Source organism: Mus caroli, unplaced genomic scaffold (assembly GCF_978045245.1).
Source record: "Mus caroli unplaced genomic scaffold, Mus_caroli_1 scaffold_2, whole genome shotgun sequence".
In the NCBI taxonomy this organism is placed as follows: Eukaryota; Metazoa; Chordata; class Mammalia; order Rodentia; family Muridae; genus Mus; species Mus caroli.
Genome location: NW_028227257.1, coordinates 170,531,914 through 170,549,512, shown reverse-complemented (window position 1 = coordinate 170,549,512; position 17,599 = coordinate 170,531,914). Strand labels below are relative to the sequence as shown.

The following is a 17,599-nucleotide window of genomic DNA, read 5'->3' as shown; positions in this document are numbered from 1 at the left end:
CCCCAGATGGTGAGTGGAAGAAGGCATTAGATCCCATATCACCATCTTTGACTCCAGATACATTGCTTTCTTTCTTTTGCAGCTAGTGAAGAATCTCAAGGAAGCAGAAATTCTTCACCTGAGAGTGAGACTTCCTGTCCCATCACCACCACAGGTATGGAGAAAACGTCCACAAACAGACAGACATTTGGCCATCAAGCAAGGCTATGCAAGCCCCTCAAGCAATGAATACGAAGAGGAGAGGAAGCTAGCCCTATTTGCTTCCTTCTTCTCCAAAGCAAGAATATGGCCATAGCAGCATAATCAACCCAAGGCAGTCTGGGAAGATGGCTCAGTTGGTAGAGTGCTTGTCATGCAAAGCATGAGGACCTGAGTTTGATCCCCAGAAATCACACTCAATTTTTAAAAACGCTAGTAAGGCAGTGATTACCTATAATCCTGGCTCTGAGGAGGCAGAGACATGGTGATCTCTGCAGCTTGCTGGCCATCAGCTAGTGTAGCAGAATTAATGAGCTCAGGTTCTGTAAGAGATCTCAAAAAAATAAGATAGTCAATTAAGAAAGACATCTGATGTTGACCTCCAACCTCCATAGGCACATGCGCACACACATGAATGTGTACACCCTCTCCACACACACAAACAATCTAAGGAGGGAGAAACCACAGGACAGAGGTTGAGGTCTCCACACACACACACTGCTCACCTGGCCCTCACATCGCTTCCCTCAACCTGAGTTGTAGCCGGCGGCGGCCACGAGTTACTGGGTTCCTGAAAGGAAAGCTGGGCATGGATGGGAAGGACGGTGAGAGAAATAATGGGTCAAGACAAAGTTCTCTGGTAAAGACTCAATCTTTAATTGTAGGGTCTTGAATTTAAAGGGGGAGACTCATCCCCCACTTTGCCAGGATCTCCATCGCTTTGTCAGGATCTCATCAGGAAAGCAAGCTCAGCAGCTCAGCAGGTAGCTTCTTGCAGGAAGCTGCAGATGTGGCACACAATAGACTTTACCTAGGTAGGAAGACTCCACCCTAGGTGGGCTAGCCAACTGTGGCAGAAATAGGTCTGATTCAGCCCACTCAAGGCTGGGGGAAAGGGCACACCGAGTGGGTAACCTACTGGGAAGCCCCTCCTCTCCCAGTCTTGTGCAGTCCTATGCTAGCTATAAAATAAGTATCCCCTCATCTCTCTTTCCCACAGACTTCCCACAACCCACAGAAACAACTGCAACGACAGAGACATTTGTGCTCACCAGGGAGTATCAGGTAGCAGGTGGGCCAGCTCATTTACTTTACGGACAAATGGTGAAGCATGCAAAGACGTGGGTAGTTTAGCTGGTTGAAACGACCCCTTCTTTCACTAATGGTTGTAAGAGTAAAGGAAGACTTTAATTGCTATCATTGCTCAAAATCCCATGGATCAGCTGTAGTACATTGGGAGTTGTATCAGCTACCTTTTGTGTTGCTGTGACCAGAAGCCTGACAAAACAAACCGAAGGAAAGAAAGGTTTGTTCTGACTCCCAGTTCTAGGATCCAGTCCATCACTATGCGCAACCTGTGGCAGCAGGAGACTGAGTAGCTGGTCACAGTGCATCTATGGTCAAGAAACAGAGAAAAGCTAGCTAGCCACTGTGGTGTAAGCCTTTAATCCCAGCACTTGGAAGGCAGAGGCCAGCCTGGTCTGCATAGTGAATTCCAGGATAGCCAGAACGACATAGTGAGACCTTGTTTCAAAGAAATAAAAGAATTTTTAAAAAGAGAAAGATAAATGTTTGTTCCCAGCTTACTCTCCTTTTTATGGAACCTATGGAATGGGGCCCCACATTTAGAGCAGGTCTCCCTACCTCTATTTAGCCTAATCTTGATAACCTCTCAAGGACATGTCCAGAACGTTACCTCTAATGTGACTCGAAAACCTGTCAATCAACATAAACATAAACTCTGAGCATCATCAGAGTTAACCCTTAAATCACCAAAACCAGTTTTTCCCACATACATTTTCAAGAACAATGCCTCCCAAACTTTGGTGAGAGACAAAACAAGGATCCAGGGAGAGAAAATATAGTGTCCATAAGCACCTCAGTTATTCCTGGTAGGAGGCAAAGCAGGCCTCAGAGCTCCACCTTCCTGAACCACTGAATCAATGGCAGGTTCTAGAAGCTTCACACGTCAGCATTTGGGAAGTGTGAGCACTTCCAGGTGATATCAGTGTGTTTAGGATTTCTTATCTTGTTTCAATAGATCCTTTGTGAAGGATGCTGCTAATGAGGACTATCCTCTGGGCCTTCCTCAGGTTGAGCTGTTCTGTCACGTACCAGCCTTTCTATGGCTGTTCCTTCCATGCCCCCTCTGCTCTTTGAAGGCTCCTTGATCCTTCTAAGAAATACCCAGGGAGAAGAGGAAAGAAAGAAGAAACTGCAGGCCCCAGCTGTTCAGGAGGTCCTTGATCACCTACAGAATTTTCTATGGATCCAACCCCCGACCCATGCATCCCCAAAGCATGGTCCTGACCTGAACTCCAACTCCCTCTCTTGACAGTGGCCAGCTGCCTCTTCCTGCTCATCAGCATCCTCCTCCTGAGCGGGCTCACCTGGCAACACAGATGGTAAGTCCAACATTGGAAGGACCCAGCACCCCAGTGTCTGGTCCCTGGCCTGGCATCATGAACATTGCCTAGAGCTTGACCTCAGCTGACACGCTGGGAAGATAGCTCCAACGAAAGCATGAGATGGGTGTGCAATCCCTAAAAGCTTTGTTTTAAAAAAAAAAATAAATGTGATGGCATTTGCCTATAATTGTATAATTCCAGAGCTGAGGAGGCAGGCAGAGGTGGATCCCTCATACTCTCTGGCCGGCCAGCCTAGAGAAACTGGTGAACTCCAGGTTGATCAGGAGACTCTGTTTCAAAAGTAATGTGAATAATATACTAAGGAACAATATTCCAGGTTGACCTCTAGACTCCACATACATTTACTCCCTGACGCACGTACTCTTACTGAATGTGTATGCCCAGTACTGAGTGGGTTACATTAACAAATGTCACCCCTACTCTCAGAGGTCTGTGCTGTTTAGAGATTAGGAAAACCTAGGCTTCCCGAATGTGCACATAGCAAGAGTTTGAATCCTATTTAGAGATCTTCAACCTTGTCATCCATCCACCAGGGCTTTAGCAAGGTCGCTGGAACAGACCAGGCCACCCCATCCTCCCTCCAATTCCGCTGATGATCCACTAGAAACCAGCAAGGGATGGAGAGAGGAGACAGGGACCATGGTGGACCAGGCTTGATGGCATGGATGAAGGTTGCTAGATACTCACAAAGCTTTCAAAAAGCATTCTTGCATTTAGCATTAAATACAGTGAAAAGCTCCCAGATAGCAAGAGCAGGGGGAGGCTCTGTATTCTGTGTCTGTGTGTCTGGCTGTGTCTGTGTGTCTACCTGTCTGGGAGTTCCCTTGTTTTTTAGGCCCTAAGTATCTTGGTCAGTGATATCTACCATGGCTCATATAATGTCTTTTTATGGATAAACAAATTTTCAAGCCATGATCAAGTAAAGAGTTTTGTGTGAGACAGAAACCAGAAATCAGAAATATGGGTGAACATACAAATTGCGCGTGCATGCATGCACACACAGACACACACACACACACACACACTGGGGGGTTTGGGGGAGGACTGTGTATCGTGGTACATTCCATTGATCTCAGCACACAAGAGTTGGAGACAGGAAGATCATGAGTTTGAATTTGAAAGCAGTCGGGCTGTATAGAAATTCAGATGCCAGCCTCATAGTGAGACCTGTCTCAAAGCAAATGAATAAATAAGATGCCAAGGGATGTAGTTCATTTGGTAGAGTGAGAGCTGAGCATGCCCACCAAGCCCGGACTTGATCTCAGCACCATAAACCAGGTATAGCGGCATAAGCCTCTAATCCCAGCGCTCAGGAGGTAGAAGCAGGGAAATCCAAAGTTCAAGGTCACCCTGGGCTACATGAGATCTTATATAAAAAAACTAAACACGTTATTTTTTAAAGATTTATTTATTTATTTTATGTGAGTGCACTATAGCTGTCTTGAGACACACCAGAAGAGGGCATCGGATCCCATTACAGATGGTTGTGAGCCACCATGTGGTTGCTGGGAATTGAACTCAGGACTTCTGGAAGAGCAGTCAGTGCTCTTAACCACTGAGCCATCTCTCCAGCTCAAACACATTATTTAAAGAAGAAGAAGAATTAGAAGAAGAATTAGAAGAAGAAGGAGAAGAAGAAGGAGGAGGAAGAGGAGGAGGAGGGGGAGGAGGAGGAGAAGAAGAAGGAGGAGGAAGAGGAGGAGGAGGGGGAGGAGGAGGAGGAGGAGAAGGAGAAGGAGAAGGAGAAGGAGAAGGAGAAGGAGAAGGAGAAGAAGAAGAAGAAGAAGAAGAAGAAGAAGAAGAAGAAGAAGAAGAAGAAGAAGAAGAAGAAGAAGAAGAAAAAGAAAAAGAAGAAGAAGTAGTTAAGAGTGTAAAACCATCTTGAGAAAAGCCAAATACATCCTCATTAGAGTCAACTGTGAGAGATATTCTGTCCCTGTCTTTGTTTCATTTCCTGTGGGTGATATAAAATACCCCAACCAAAGCAGCTTAAGAGAGAAGGGGCTTCTCTGACTTACAGGTCCAAGATGCAGTCCACCCTTGTGTGGCAGCTAAGGTGGCCAGAACCTGAAGCCGTTACTCATATCACACCCTCCATCAAAAGCAGGGATAAATGAATTTTTTTTGATTTTTAATATTTTTATTACATATTTTCCTCAATTACATTTCCAATGCTATCCCAAAAGTCCCCCATAGCGCCCCCCACTTCCCTACCCACCCATTCCCATTCTTTTGGCCCTGGCATTCCCCTATATTGGGGCATATAAAGTTTGCAAGTCCAATGGGCCTCTCTTTCCGATGATGGCCGACTAGGCCATCTTTCGATACATATGCAGCTAGAGACAAGAGCTCCGGGGTTCTGGTTAGTACATCATGTTGTTCCAACAATAGGGTTGCAGATCCCTTTAGCTCCTTGGGTACTTTCTCTAGCTTCTCCATTGGGAGCCCTGTGATACATCCAATAGCTGACTGTGAACATCCACTCCTGTGTTTGCTAGGCCCCGGCATCGTCTCACAAGAGACAGCTATATTTGGGTCCTTTCAGCAAAATCTTGCTAGTGTATGCAATGGTGTCAGCGTTTAGAAGCTGATTATGGGACGGATCCCTGGATACAGCAGTCTCTAAATGGTCCATCCTTTCATCACAGCTACGAACTTTGTCTCTGTAACTCCTTCCCTGGGTGTTTTGTTCCCAATTCTAAGAAGGTGCACAGTGTCCACACTTTGGTCTTCATTCTTCTTGAGTTTCATGCGTTTATCAAATTGTATCTTATATCTTGGGTATCCTAAGTTTTGGGCTAATATCCACTTATCAATGAATACATATTGTGTGAGTTCTTTTGTGATTGTGTTACTTCACTCAAGATGATGCCCTCCAGGTCCATCCATTTGGCTAGGAATTTCATAAATTCATTCTTTTTAATAGCTGAGTAGTACTCCATTGTGTAAATGTACCATAATTTCTGTATCCATTCCTCTGTTGAGGGACATCTGGGTTCTTTCCAGCTTCTGGCTATTATAAATAGGGCTGCTATGAACATAGTGGAGCATGTGTCCTTTTTACCGGTTGGGACATCTTCTGGATATATGCCCAGGAGAGGTATTGCTGGATCCTCCGGTAGTACTATGTCCAATTTTCTGAGGAACCACCAGACTGATTTCCAGAGTGGTTGTACAAGCTTGCAATCCCACCAACAATGGAGGAGTGTTCCTCTTTCTCCACATCCTCGCCAGCATCTGCTGTCACCTGAATTTTTGATCTTAGCCATTCTGATTGGTGTGAGGTGGAATCTCAGGGTTGTTTTGATTTGCATTTCCCTGATGATTAAGGATGTTGAACATTTTTTCAGGTGTTTCTCTGCCATTCGGTATTCCTCAGGTGAGAATTCTTTGTTCAGTTCTGAGCCCCATTTTTTAATGGGGTTATTTGACTTTCTGGAGTCCACCTTCTTGAGTTCTTTATATATATTGGATATTAGTCCCTTATCTGATTTAGGATAGGTGAAGATCCTTTCCCAATCTGTTGGTGGTTTTTTTGTCTTATTGATGGTGTCTTTAGCCTTGCAGAAGCTTTGTAGTTTCATGAGGTCCCACTTGTCAATTCTCGATCTTACAGCACAAGCCATTACTGTTCTATTCAGGAATTTTTCCCCTGTGCCCATATCTTCAAGGCTTTTCCCCACTTTCTCCTCTATAAGTTTCAGTGTCTCTGGTTTTATGTGAAGTTCCTTGATCCACTTAGACTTGACCTTAGTACAAGGAGATAGGAATGGATCGATTCGCATTCTTCTACATGTTAACAACCAGTTGTACCAGCACCATTTGTTGAAAATGCTGTCTTTCTTCCACTGGATGTTTTTAGCTCCCTTGTCGAAGATCAAGTGACCATAGGTGTGTGGGTTCATTTCTGGGTCTTCAATTCTATTCCATTGGTCTATTTGTCTGTCACTATACCAGTACCATGCAGTTTTTATCACAATTGCTCTGTAGTAGAGCTTTAGGTCCGGCATGGTGATTCCACCAGAGGTTCTTTTATCCTTGAGAAGAGTTTTTGCTATCCTAGGTTTTTTGTTATTCCAGATGAATTTGCAGATTGCACTTTCTAATTCGTTGAAGAATTGATTTGGAATTTTGATGGGGATTGCATTGAATCTGTAGATTGCTTTTGGCAAGATAGCCATTTTTACAATGTTGATCCTGCCAATCCATGAGCATGGGAGATCTTTCCATCTTCTGAGATCTTCTATAATTTCTTTCTTCAGAGACTTGAAGTTTTTATTATACAGATCTTTCACTTCCTTAGTTAGAGTCACGCCAAGATATTTTATATTATTTGTGACTATTGAGAAGGGTGTTGTTTCCCTAATTTCTTTCTCAGCCTGTTTATTCTTTGTGTAGAGAAAGGCCATTGATTTGTTTGAGTTAATTTTATATCCAGCTACTTCACCGAAGCTGTTTATCAGGCTTAGGAGTTCTCTGGTGGAATTTTTAGGGTCACTTATATATACTATCATATCATCTGCAAAAAGTGATATTTTGACTTCATCTTTTCCAATTTGTATCCCTTTGATCTCCTTTTGTTGTCGAATTGCTCTGGCTAGGACTTCAAGTACAATGTTGAATAGGTATGGAGAAAGTGGACAGCCTTGTCTAGTCCCTGATTTTAGAGGGATTGCTTCAAGCTTCTCACCATTTACTTTGATGTTGGCTACTGGTTTGCTGTAGATTGCTTTTATCATGTTTAGGTATGGGCCTTGAATTCCTGATCTTTCCAAGACTTTTATCATGAATGGGTGTTGGATCTTGTCAAATGCTTTTTCCGCATCTAACGAGATGACCATGTGGTTTTTGTCTTTGAGTTTGTTTATATACTGGATTACGTTGATGGATTTCCATATATTGAACCATCCCTGCATCCCTGGGATGAAACCTACTTGGTCAGGATGGATGATTGTTTTGATGTGTTCTTGGATTCGGTTAGCAAGAACTTTATTGAGGATTTTTGCATCGATATTCATAAGGGATATTGGTCTGAAGTTTTCTATCTTTGTTGGGTCTTTTTGTGGTTTAGGTATCAGAGTAATTGTGGCTTCATAGAATGAGTTGGGTAGAGTACCTTCTGTTTCTATTTTGTGGAATAGTTTGTGAAGAACTGGGATTAGATCTTCTTTGAAGGTCTGATAGAACTCTGCACTAAACCCATCTGGTCCTGGGCTTTTTTTAGTTGGGAGACTATTAATGACTGCTTCTATTTCTTTGGGGGATATAGGGCTGTTTAGATCATTAACCTGATCTTGATTCAACTTTGGTACCTGGTATCTGTCTAGGAACTTCTCCATTTCATCCAGGTTCTCCAGTTTTGTTGAGTATAGCCTTTGGTAGAAGGATCTGATGGTGTTTTGGATGTCTTCAGGATCTGTTGTTATGTCTCCTTTTTCATTTCTGATTTTGTTAATTAGGATGCTTTCCCTGTGCCCTCTAGTGAGTCTGGCTAAGGGTTTATCTATCTTGTTGATTTTCTCAAAGAACCAGCTCCTTGATTGGTTGATTCTTTGAATAGTTTTTCTTGTTTCCACTTGGTTGATTTCACCCCTGAGTTTGATTATTTCCTGCCGTCTACTCCTCTTGGGTGAATTTGCTTCCTTTTGTTCTAGTGCTTTTAGGTGTGTTGTCAAGCTGCTAATGTGTGCTCTCTCTAGTTTCCTTTTGGAGGCACTCAGAGCTATGAATTTTCCTCTTAGAAATGCTTTCATTGCGTCCCATAAGTTTGGGTATGTTGTGGCTTCATTTTCATTGAACTCTAAAAAGTCCTTAATTTCTTTCTTTATTCCTTCCTTGACCAAGGTATCATTGAGAAGAGTGTTGTTCAGTTTCCACGTGAAGGTTGGCTTTCTATTATTTATTTTGTTATTGAAGATCAGCCTTAGTCCATGGTGATCTGATAGGATGCATGGGACAATTTCAATATTTTTATATCTGTTGAGGCCTGCTTTGTGACCAATTATGTGGTCAATTTTGGAGAAGGTACCATGAGGTGCTGAGAAGAAGGTATATCCTTTTGTTTTAGGATAGAATGTTCTGTAGATATCTGCCAGATCCATTTGATTCATAATTTCTGTTAGTTTCACTGTGTCCCTGTTTAGTTTCTGTTTCCATGATCTGTCCATTGGTGAAAGTGGTGTGTTGAAGTCTCCCACTATTATTGTATGAGGTGCAATGTGTGTTTTGAGATTTACTAAAGTTTCTTTAATGAATGTGGCTGCCTTTGTATTTGGAGCATAGATATTCAGGATTGATAGTTCCTCTTGGAGGATTTTACCTTTGATGAGTATGAAGTGTCCCTCCCTGTCTTTTTTAACGACTTTGGGTTGGAAGTCAATCTTATCAGATATTAGAATGGCTACTCCAACTTGTTTCTTCATGCCATTTGCTTGGAAAATTGTTTTCCAGCCTTTCATTCTGAGGTAGTGTCTATCCTTTTCTCTGAGATGAGTTTCCTGTAAGCAGCAAAATGTTGGGTCTTGTTTGTGTAGCCAGTTTGTTAGTCTATGTCTTTTTATCGGGGAGTTGAGTCCATTGATATTAAGAGATATTAAGGAAAAGTAATTGTTGTTTCCTGTTATTTTTGTTGTTAAAGTTGGCATTCTGTTCTTGTGGCTGTCTTCTTTTAGGTTTGTTGAGGGATTACCTTCTTGTTGTTTCTAGGGCGTGGTTCCTGTCCTTGTATTGGTTTTTTTCTGTTATTATCCTTTGAAGGGCTGGATTCGTGGAGAGATAATGTGTGAATTTGGTTTTGTCGTGGAATACTTTGGTTTCTCCATCTATGTTAATTGAGAGTTTGGCTGGGTATAGTAGCCTGGGCTGGAATTTGTGTTCTTTTAGTGTCTGTATAACATCCGTCCAGGATCTTTTGGCTTTCATAGTCTCTGGTGAAAAATCTGGTGTAATTCTGATAGGCTTGCCTTTATATGTTACTTGGCCTTTTTCTCTTACTGCTTTTAGTATTCTATCTTTATTTAGAGCATTTGTTGTTCTGATTATAATGTGTCGGGAGGTATTTCTTTTCTGGTCCAGTCTATTTGGAGTTCTGTAGGCTTCTTGTATGTTCATGGGCATCTCTTTCTTTAGATTTGGGAAGTTTTCTTCTATAATTTTGTTGAAGATGTTTGCTGGTCCTTTGAGTTGAAAATCTTCATTCTCATCCACTCCTATTATCCGTAGGTTTGGTCTTCTCATTGTGTCCTGTATTTCTTGGATGTTTTGAGTTAGGATCTTTTTGCATTTTACATTTTCCTTGATTGTTGTGCCGATGTTCTCTATGGAATCTTCTGCACCTGAGATTCTCTCTTCCATCTCTTGTATTCTGTTGCTGATGCTGGTATCTATGGTTCCAGATTTCTTTCCTAGGGTTTCTATCTCCAGTGTTGCCTCATTTTGGGTTTTCTTTATTGTGTCTACTTCCCTTTTTAGGTCTAGTATGGTTTTGTTCATTTCCATCATCTGTTTGGATGTGTTTTCCTGTTTTTCTGTAAGGACTTCTACCTGTTTGATTATGTTATCCTGTTTTTCTTTAAGGATTTGTAACTCTTTAGCATTGTTCTCCTGCAATTCTTTAAGGGATTTTTGTGCTTCCTCTTTATTGTCTTCTGCCTGTTTAGCAGTGTTCTCCTGTATTTCTTTAAGTGTGTTATTAAAGTCCTTCTTGAAGTCCTCTATCATCATCAGGAGATATGCTTTTAAATCCGTGTCTAGCTTTTCCGGTGTGTTGGGGTGCCCTGGACTGGGCGAAGTGGGGGTGCTGGGTTCTGATGATGGTGAGTGGTCTTGGTTTCTGTTAGTAAGATTATTACGTTTACCTTTCGCCATCTGGTAATCTCTGGGGTTAGTTGTTATCGTTGTCACTGTTTAAAGATTGGAGCAGAAGCTGTGTTCCACTCACCAGCAGTCTCTAAATCCTGCAGCGGGGGTCGTGGGTAGCTGACGGTACCCCGGTGCTGGTCCAGCTGGAAGAGGCCTGTGGTCCTACTCAGGCCGGTTTTCTGCTTCCCTAACTAATGCAGTCTCTGGTCCCGCGTGCAATTGGATTGGAGCAGAAGCTGTGTTCCACTCTCCAGAAGTCTTAAGATCCAGCAGTCTTAAGATCCTGTGGCGGGTGTTGTGGGTAGCTGGCGAGTGTCAGCCGACCCTGCGCCCCAGCTGCCCCAGTGCTCGGGATAAATGAATTTGCATGCTCACTTATCCCAGCTCACTTCCTCTTTCTATACAGTCTAGGACCCAAACCCATTTAGACTGAGTTTTCCCACATCGATTACAGTAATAAAAACAATCCCCTGCAGGCATGCTCACAGACAACCTAATCTAGGTAATCCCCCATTGAGATTCCCTTCCAGTAACTTTAGGTTGTGTTAAATTGGCAATTAAAACTAAATCGTCACATGCTTGACGTCACATGCCCCTCCTGCCTGAGCAGGTTCTGGCCAGCCCTGATACTTTAAATCTTTAATAACAGAGTCGTAGGTATGTGGGTGAGAATCCAGTTTCTTCCATTCTTATGTTGTTCATCTGGCCTCCTTCTCATTTTCCTCAAGTGGAGCAAGAAGCAGAAAGCATTGAGGTCCACATGAGGGTACCCCGATAGTTGCTGCGCTAAGAATTACTCATGGCCCTGACAGTCTACCCATTTCCTTAAGATGTTCTTTTAGAGTTCTGGGAGATAAAACGTGATGTAATATGCCTGGCAGTCTAGGCCCCTCAGTCCTTGTGAGACCTTCCTGCTCAGGACGAGCATCTACCTGGCATGGCATTTTCGTTTGGTATCGTGAAGACACCAGACTCAGAACCAGAGGACAGGGCTCTTCATGAGCATTGATAGCTTAGCGTTTACAATGTGAAGCAAGGAGCTGTCTAAGACTGTGAGTTCACCCTAGACCTCCCAGTAGCAGGGCCATTAGGGAGAGTGAAATAGAATCTCAATATGACCCCTTTGGTCGAAGAATTTGTCCAAGAAAACAAAACAAAACACATCTGAAATCCCAGCCACAAGGAGTCCAGCATAACAAGGTCCTGTTGCAGACACATAGGTGCCTGTGCTCACGTTTGTACATGCTCCATATGGATACATAATTTAAATATATATATGTATATATATGTGTATATATATATATATATATATATATATATATGAAAAATTACTTTCTAGAAGCTAATTACGTCTAATGCTGCCCTCTTGTGGCCAATTGGAAATCTTACCTCTGAATTCTGAAAATTTCAGTCTTTGCCACTTTGGAACACTTACCAGGAGCTAGGAGGGCACTGGCTGGCTCACATTAGTTACGTTTTCAGGAATTTCATGGTTTTTGTTTGTTTGTTTGTTTTTGTTTGTTTGGTTTTTTTTGAGACAGGGTTTCTCTGTGTAGCCCTGGCTGTCCTGGAACTCACTTTGTAGACCAGGCTGGCCTCGAACTCAGAAATCCACCTCCCTCTGCCTCCCGAGTGCTGGGATTAAAGGCGTGCGCCACCATGCCCGGCCTCATGTTTTGATTTAAATGTTCGCCCTGGGAATTTAATCCAAGGCCTTGAGCATGCTAGACACATGTTCTATTCAGCTATGATCCAGCCCTTTGAACTGTTTTGTTAATACTTTTCTCTCCTTTTCTGTTTCGTAATGTTGATTTTTGGGTGGGATTGGAGCACGAGCATCTGGAAGTCAGAGGACTAGTTTTGAGAGTTGGTTTTCTCTTTCATTCACTAGGATTGGTGCCAAACTCCCTTACCCCCTGAGACATCTTTCTCCCCCAGTCGGATTGTTAGGTTGTGTGTGTTTCATTTGGTTTAGAGCAGTAGTCCTTAGCCTTCCTAATGCTGTGAGCCTTTAATAGAGTTCCGTATGTTTAATGGCTACTCTTACTCCAACTCAGCAGTTATTAGTCCACAGGACTAAATGAGGAAAAATCCACAACTGCCAAGTGTCAGACATTGCACTGCAGGCCACAGACATGCACAACCCAGCCCTGCTCGTAGGAACTAGTAGACTGGAAGGAAAAAAAAAAAAAACCCTTGAAATATTTTTGTGGTGCTGAGGATACAGGTCAATAGTAGAATGTTTTCTCAGCCCTGGGTTCAATCCTTAGTATAGAAGAAAAAGAAGAAAGGGAGATATGGGTGGAAGGAAATATGGAGGGAGGAAGGGAACGAGGGAGGGAGGGAGGGACATTTGTTGAAAGTCTAAGATGGAGATACGTAAGCAGAAGGACATTCAATCTTCATGGGAATCAAAAGACAGCTGACTGAGCTGGTGTCTTCTGAAGTGTCAGATAAAACGAGCCAGGAAACATCTCCTGGAAGAGGAAGCTGGGGCACCTATGGAATTGTGAATCTGTGTGGTGATGTCTGAGAGAAGGTTGAGTTGTAGGACATAAAATGAATGGGCACCATGGCCCCAATGATACCACACTGCTCGGACAGACAGAAATACTGTCATGGAAGATGAGGTCGCATTGAGGAGCTGGGACAAGATGCTGATGATAGTACCGCCTCAGATCACCTCACCTAGGAGAGAAACAGTTATCTTGGCCTTCTGGGTGATCTGCATGCTGTGTAGAGGTTTACCGTGGCCAATGTGTTGACAATATGATTGCATGATGGTGAGTAAATCCACATAGAAGTTGGTGACTGTGCTTTTGTGGGTCTGTGGATCTGAGTGAATGGAGGAAACAAACCAAGGGGTACAGAAAAGAATTGAGCGAATTAGTATGACTGGTAAGCTGGATAAAAAGATGGAGTATGGAAGAAGGATGAGTCGGAGATGGGCCCTGGGTTTCTCACACAGGGAGCCTCTGTAACCACTACATCCTACAGGGAAATGTAAATTGGGGGTCTCAAGCAATGTATCCCTTAGAGGTTCGCCACAAGCACAGCCCAGTAGGACATCTTGCTCAGACCCACTCAGCTCTATAACCAGCCTAGAGTTAGTAGTGTCGTGAGATGACCTTTTGTTTGTTTGTTTGTTTGTTTCTCAAAACACTGGGTTGAATTGCCAGTGCACAGAGCAGAGACTGAGTGCACAGCCAGTGTTGGGCCCCTGGGCGGTTGCTGGAGCTTGAAGCTGTTTTTCATCAGGTGGGAGGGTAACAAGATTCTGAGGTAGAACTCAAAGTTAGACTCTCAGCTAGGGGGCTCAAGGGGACTGTTCAGTTGGAATGGGTTTGGGTGGAGACCATGTTGTTCTCAGTATACCTCGGCATGCATGGCTGTGACAGGGTTACTCTTCTTCCAGGAGGAAGAGCAGAAGAACCATCTAGCAAGCTAGAAAAGTCAGAGCCCAAGGCAAGCGGATGGGAATCACAAAGCTCAAGCCAAATCCGAGACACCAAACATTCACTCAACGGCTGTTTCCTTCTGATCCCTGGGTTTCTAGAACGTTCTGACGTCACAGGACATCACAGCAACTCCATCACTAAACTGGACTTTGCCATTGAAGAATAGGGTCTAACCACTTCAGCACAGCAGTTCTAAAGCTTTAATGGGAGAGAGGGCCCAACAGTGCTCTGCGTGTTTTGTTTTTGTGTATATATGTTGATGGGAGCTGAGATGGTGTGGTCACTTTTCATGTAACATATAATATAGAAAAAGTAGCTTTAGGTTGACTTCATTGTTACAACCCAGTTTGGAAAGCCCAAGTAAAACTCAGCACTAATGTAAATATTCCCTCCTCCTCCTCCTCTCTCTTTTCACCCTCCGCTCCCTCTTCCTCTTCTTCCTCCTCCTTTTCCACCTCCTCTGTCCCTACCCACCCCCACCCATCCACTTTCCTTCTTCCTTTCTGCTCTCACAAGCTCATCCTAGCTACACGTGCATGGCTGGCTCCTTTCTCAACCTCTGTTTGCCTAACTGGCTCTTCTGATTTCATCACTTACTGATCAGCCTTTAAAACTCTGAGCTGGCAAAGATGACTCTATGTTCTTGGCTCAGTCCCAGAAGGAAACCCCCTTTTCACTGAAGCTTCAGTTTTGACATCCTGAAAAACAGAAACTGTGGCAGAACAATCTTCAGATAACATCAAAACAAAGTGGAGAGGCCACGGGAACTGTGGAGCTCTGGTATTCAGAAGCCTGTGTCTAGGGTCTGCGCCAGGAGCAGAAGGCTGAAGGAAGTCCCAGGACATGGACTCAGATGCTTTCCCAGCAGGCCACTCTAAGAGCTGGTTTCTTTGGGACAGCTGTCAATTGTACGCTCAATTTAGCCTGCACTAATCTGATGCTTACAGGTGAACACTCAAGGTACAGGTATGGACTTGGTACATACCGTGAAAACACTGGAAAGAAAAGAATACTTTCAAGTTTACAGAAGGAAGGAAGGAAAAAGGAAGCAGAGGTGGTGATTATACAAAAGATTAGCTGTAGACTGGATATCCCAGGCATCCTCGGATAATGCCCTCACCCCAGCACCCCAATCCAGGTCACCAAAGCCTTGTGAGAGCAGAATGCAGAGCCAGCCTGTCTCTGAGTCAGTAAATGTAGAATTTGGATTTCTCACAAGTTCCTGGTGGTGTCTTTATGCTGATCTCTAGCCCATGCTTTGTGAGGTACTGGGCTATCCCTGTGTGCTCTCCTCTTCCACGGATACCAAAGCACCTGGGTTTGATGCTCAGACTCCTGAGCACGTTCTTGTTCAATCTCTTGCGTAAGATTTCCTCTCAGATGAGTTGAGTCAGAGTCTCATGTTTAACAGTGTTTTAGGGGATTCACAGAAGCCTACACTATCAGTTTTCATTTCTGAAAAGGCTGGAAAGTTTTATGAAAAAATTTCAAAGGTCAGACAGAGCCATTTTGAATCTTTTATGTGGCCAAGTGTGAACCAGATCTTTCCTATCTATGGTCTCCCCTTTCCAAAATATATCTTTTGTGGGGACACGGCAAGGAGGAAAGTTAAATAGAATCTCAAGCTACTAATTTTAGAAAAGAAAAAAATGTTAAACTCTTACTAAAGAGCTGTGGGTAGTGGTACACACCTGTACGCCCAGCTCTCAGGAGACTGAGGCAGGATTGCAGTGAATCAGAGATCAGCTTCACCTACGAGCAAAACCCTGCCTTACCCCTCAACCTTTCCATAAAAACAGTCTTACTTGTATAAAATTAATTTTTAATATATATCTGTGCACGATGTGTGTGCCTGGTGCCCAGGGAAGCCAGAAAAATATGTTCAATGTCCCTGGAATAGGTGGTTATGAGCTGCCATGGAGGTGATGGGATTTAAACCCTTGTTCTCTTTAAAAGCAGCTAGTTCTCCTAACCACTGAGCCATCTCCACAGCCCCATTAAATTGAATTTTATTGTCATTACTCAATATGGGAGATGGGGTAATGATAACAAAATTTTTTTTATAATACTAAGATGTTTAACTATTTTACTCTCCTTCACAAGTGTAGAGTAGAATTTTCTAGAAGCTACATGCATGATACTATCACTCTGGTGTTAACACATAATAGATTTATCTTGTTAATAAAAGAATTAGTAAATAATATTTTAAATTTTTTCTTTGTTTTAGTTTTAAGATGATTAATATCTATAGATACTAGTGTATATTAAGAAAGCCTTTGGGACCCTCAATCATTTTACATGGTTTTAGTAATTTTTTAATAACATAAAGAAGGTCTGACAGATTATGCTAAAAAGCTATTGTGGTTTGGATTGGAAATGGCCCCCACAGCTCCTGTGTTCAGACATCAGCTAGCAGTGCTGCTTTGGGTTTTGGAACCCTTAAGAGGTGGGGCCTTGCTCATGGAGACAGGTCCCTGGAGGTGAACCAGACTTGCTTCCAGTCTCCCTCTCTGCTGTCCCAGGAAGCCATCATATGAGGAGTTTCACAACATACTTCTGCTGCCACAGAGTCCCTCCAGTAAGGCACGTACTGGCCACTGTGTCGTGTACCCTCTAAAACTGAGCTAGCGCTCCCCTCTCCTCCCGACACTATCTCTGTTGATGCTTTGCCACAGTGATGAAGAACACAAGTAAGGCAAAGACAAGACATACTTTGGAGACTCATGGGAGCATCTCAGCCAGACTCAGGCACAGCTGCGATGTGGGAATTATCAAGCATGAGATGCAAAGCAATGGAAAATGAGTCGTTATGACAGAAGCTTCAATGGCACCCTGCATCTAGTCTTCCCTTCTTCCCATTAGTAATAATAGCCCGCATTTTAGAAGAACACATCTTTTTGGTGTTCTGGGAGCTTATGTTGCGAATGTGGCACAATCTAAGAGACGTCTGAGAAGAGGGGACCTCAGTGGAAGATTCTCCTGATCAGATTGTCCCACTGATGATTGATATGGGAAGGCCCAACCCACTGTCAAAGGCACCACCCATTGGCAGGATGACTTGGGTTATAGAAGCAAACAGGCCAGTGACATGAGCCAGTGACAGTGGCGTCTCTTTGGAAGAAGCATGGCTTTCTTCCGTGGCTTCTGTTTGATCTCTCTCAATGATAGATTGTGACCTAGAAGTATAAGCTAAAATAAACCATTTCTTACCCATAGTTGCATTGGTTGTGGTGTTTATTTCACAGCTACAGAAAAGTGAAACAGAATATCTTTCACCTAAGCTAATGCTGTTTGTCAGCCTCCTTCAGCCACCTGTGGCCATGTGATTAAGCTTTGAACCCAGAGGTGTGAGTAGAAGCAGTGTGTGATGAGAGCATAAGTGGCATTTCCTCCCTTAGCTCTTCTTACCAGCAGGCACATGGCCTTGTCTTGGGAGCTACAAATCCCAATGGCAAGAACCCCATTTTAAGTTTGACAAGGAGACAAAGTTGAAGAAGTCTAGACATTTGTCTGATGCCAGGGAGGCATTGCAACATGGCTGATTGCATTGGACTGAACTTTGGTAAAAAACAAACTTCAGTTGAGGCCATGACTTTTACCTTGTGAGGACAAAATTAACGATCACTAACACTTGTACTATTACCAGCTATATAC

The 17,599-nt window shown here is 43.2% G+C and overlaps 1 protein-coding gene across 1 annotated transcript in view; it reads left to right on the top strand.

Moving 5' to 3' along the window:
- The window catches only part of Il2ra (interleukin 2 receptor subunit alpha), a 41,207-nt gene extending 27,036 nt beyond the window's left edge, over positions 1-14,171 (top strand). Inside the window, exons 5-8 of the mRNA XM_029474192.2 lie at positions 83-154; positions 1,199-1,270; positions 2,537-2,603; positions 13,903-14,171. Of these exons, the coding sequence (XP_029330052.1) occupies positions 83-154; positions 1,199-1,270; positions 2,537-2,603; positions 13,903-13,927 (236 nt within the window). The 3' untranslated portion in view covers positions 13,928-14,171. The remainder of the gene's footprint in view (positions 1-82; positions 155-1,198; positions 1,271-2,536; positions 2,604-13,902) is intronic.
- The last annotated feature ends 3,428 nt before the right edge of the window (positions 14,172-17,599 follow it).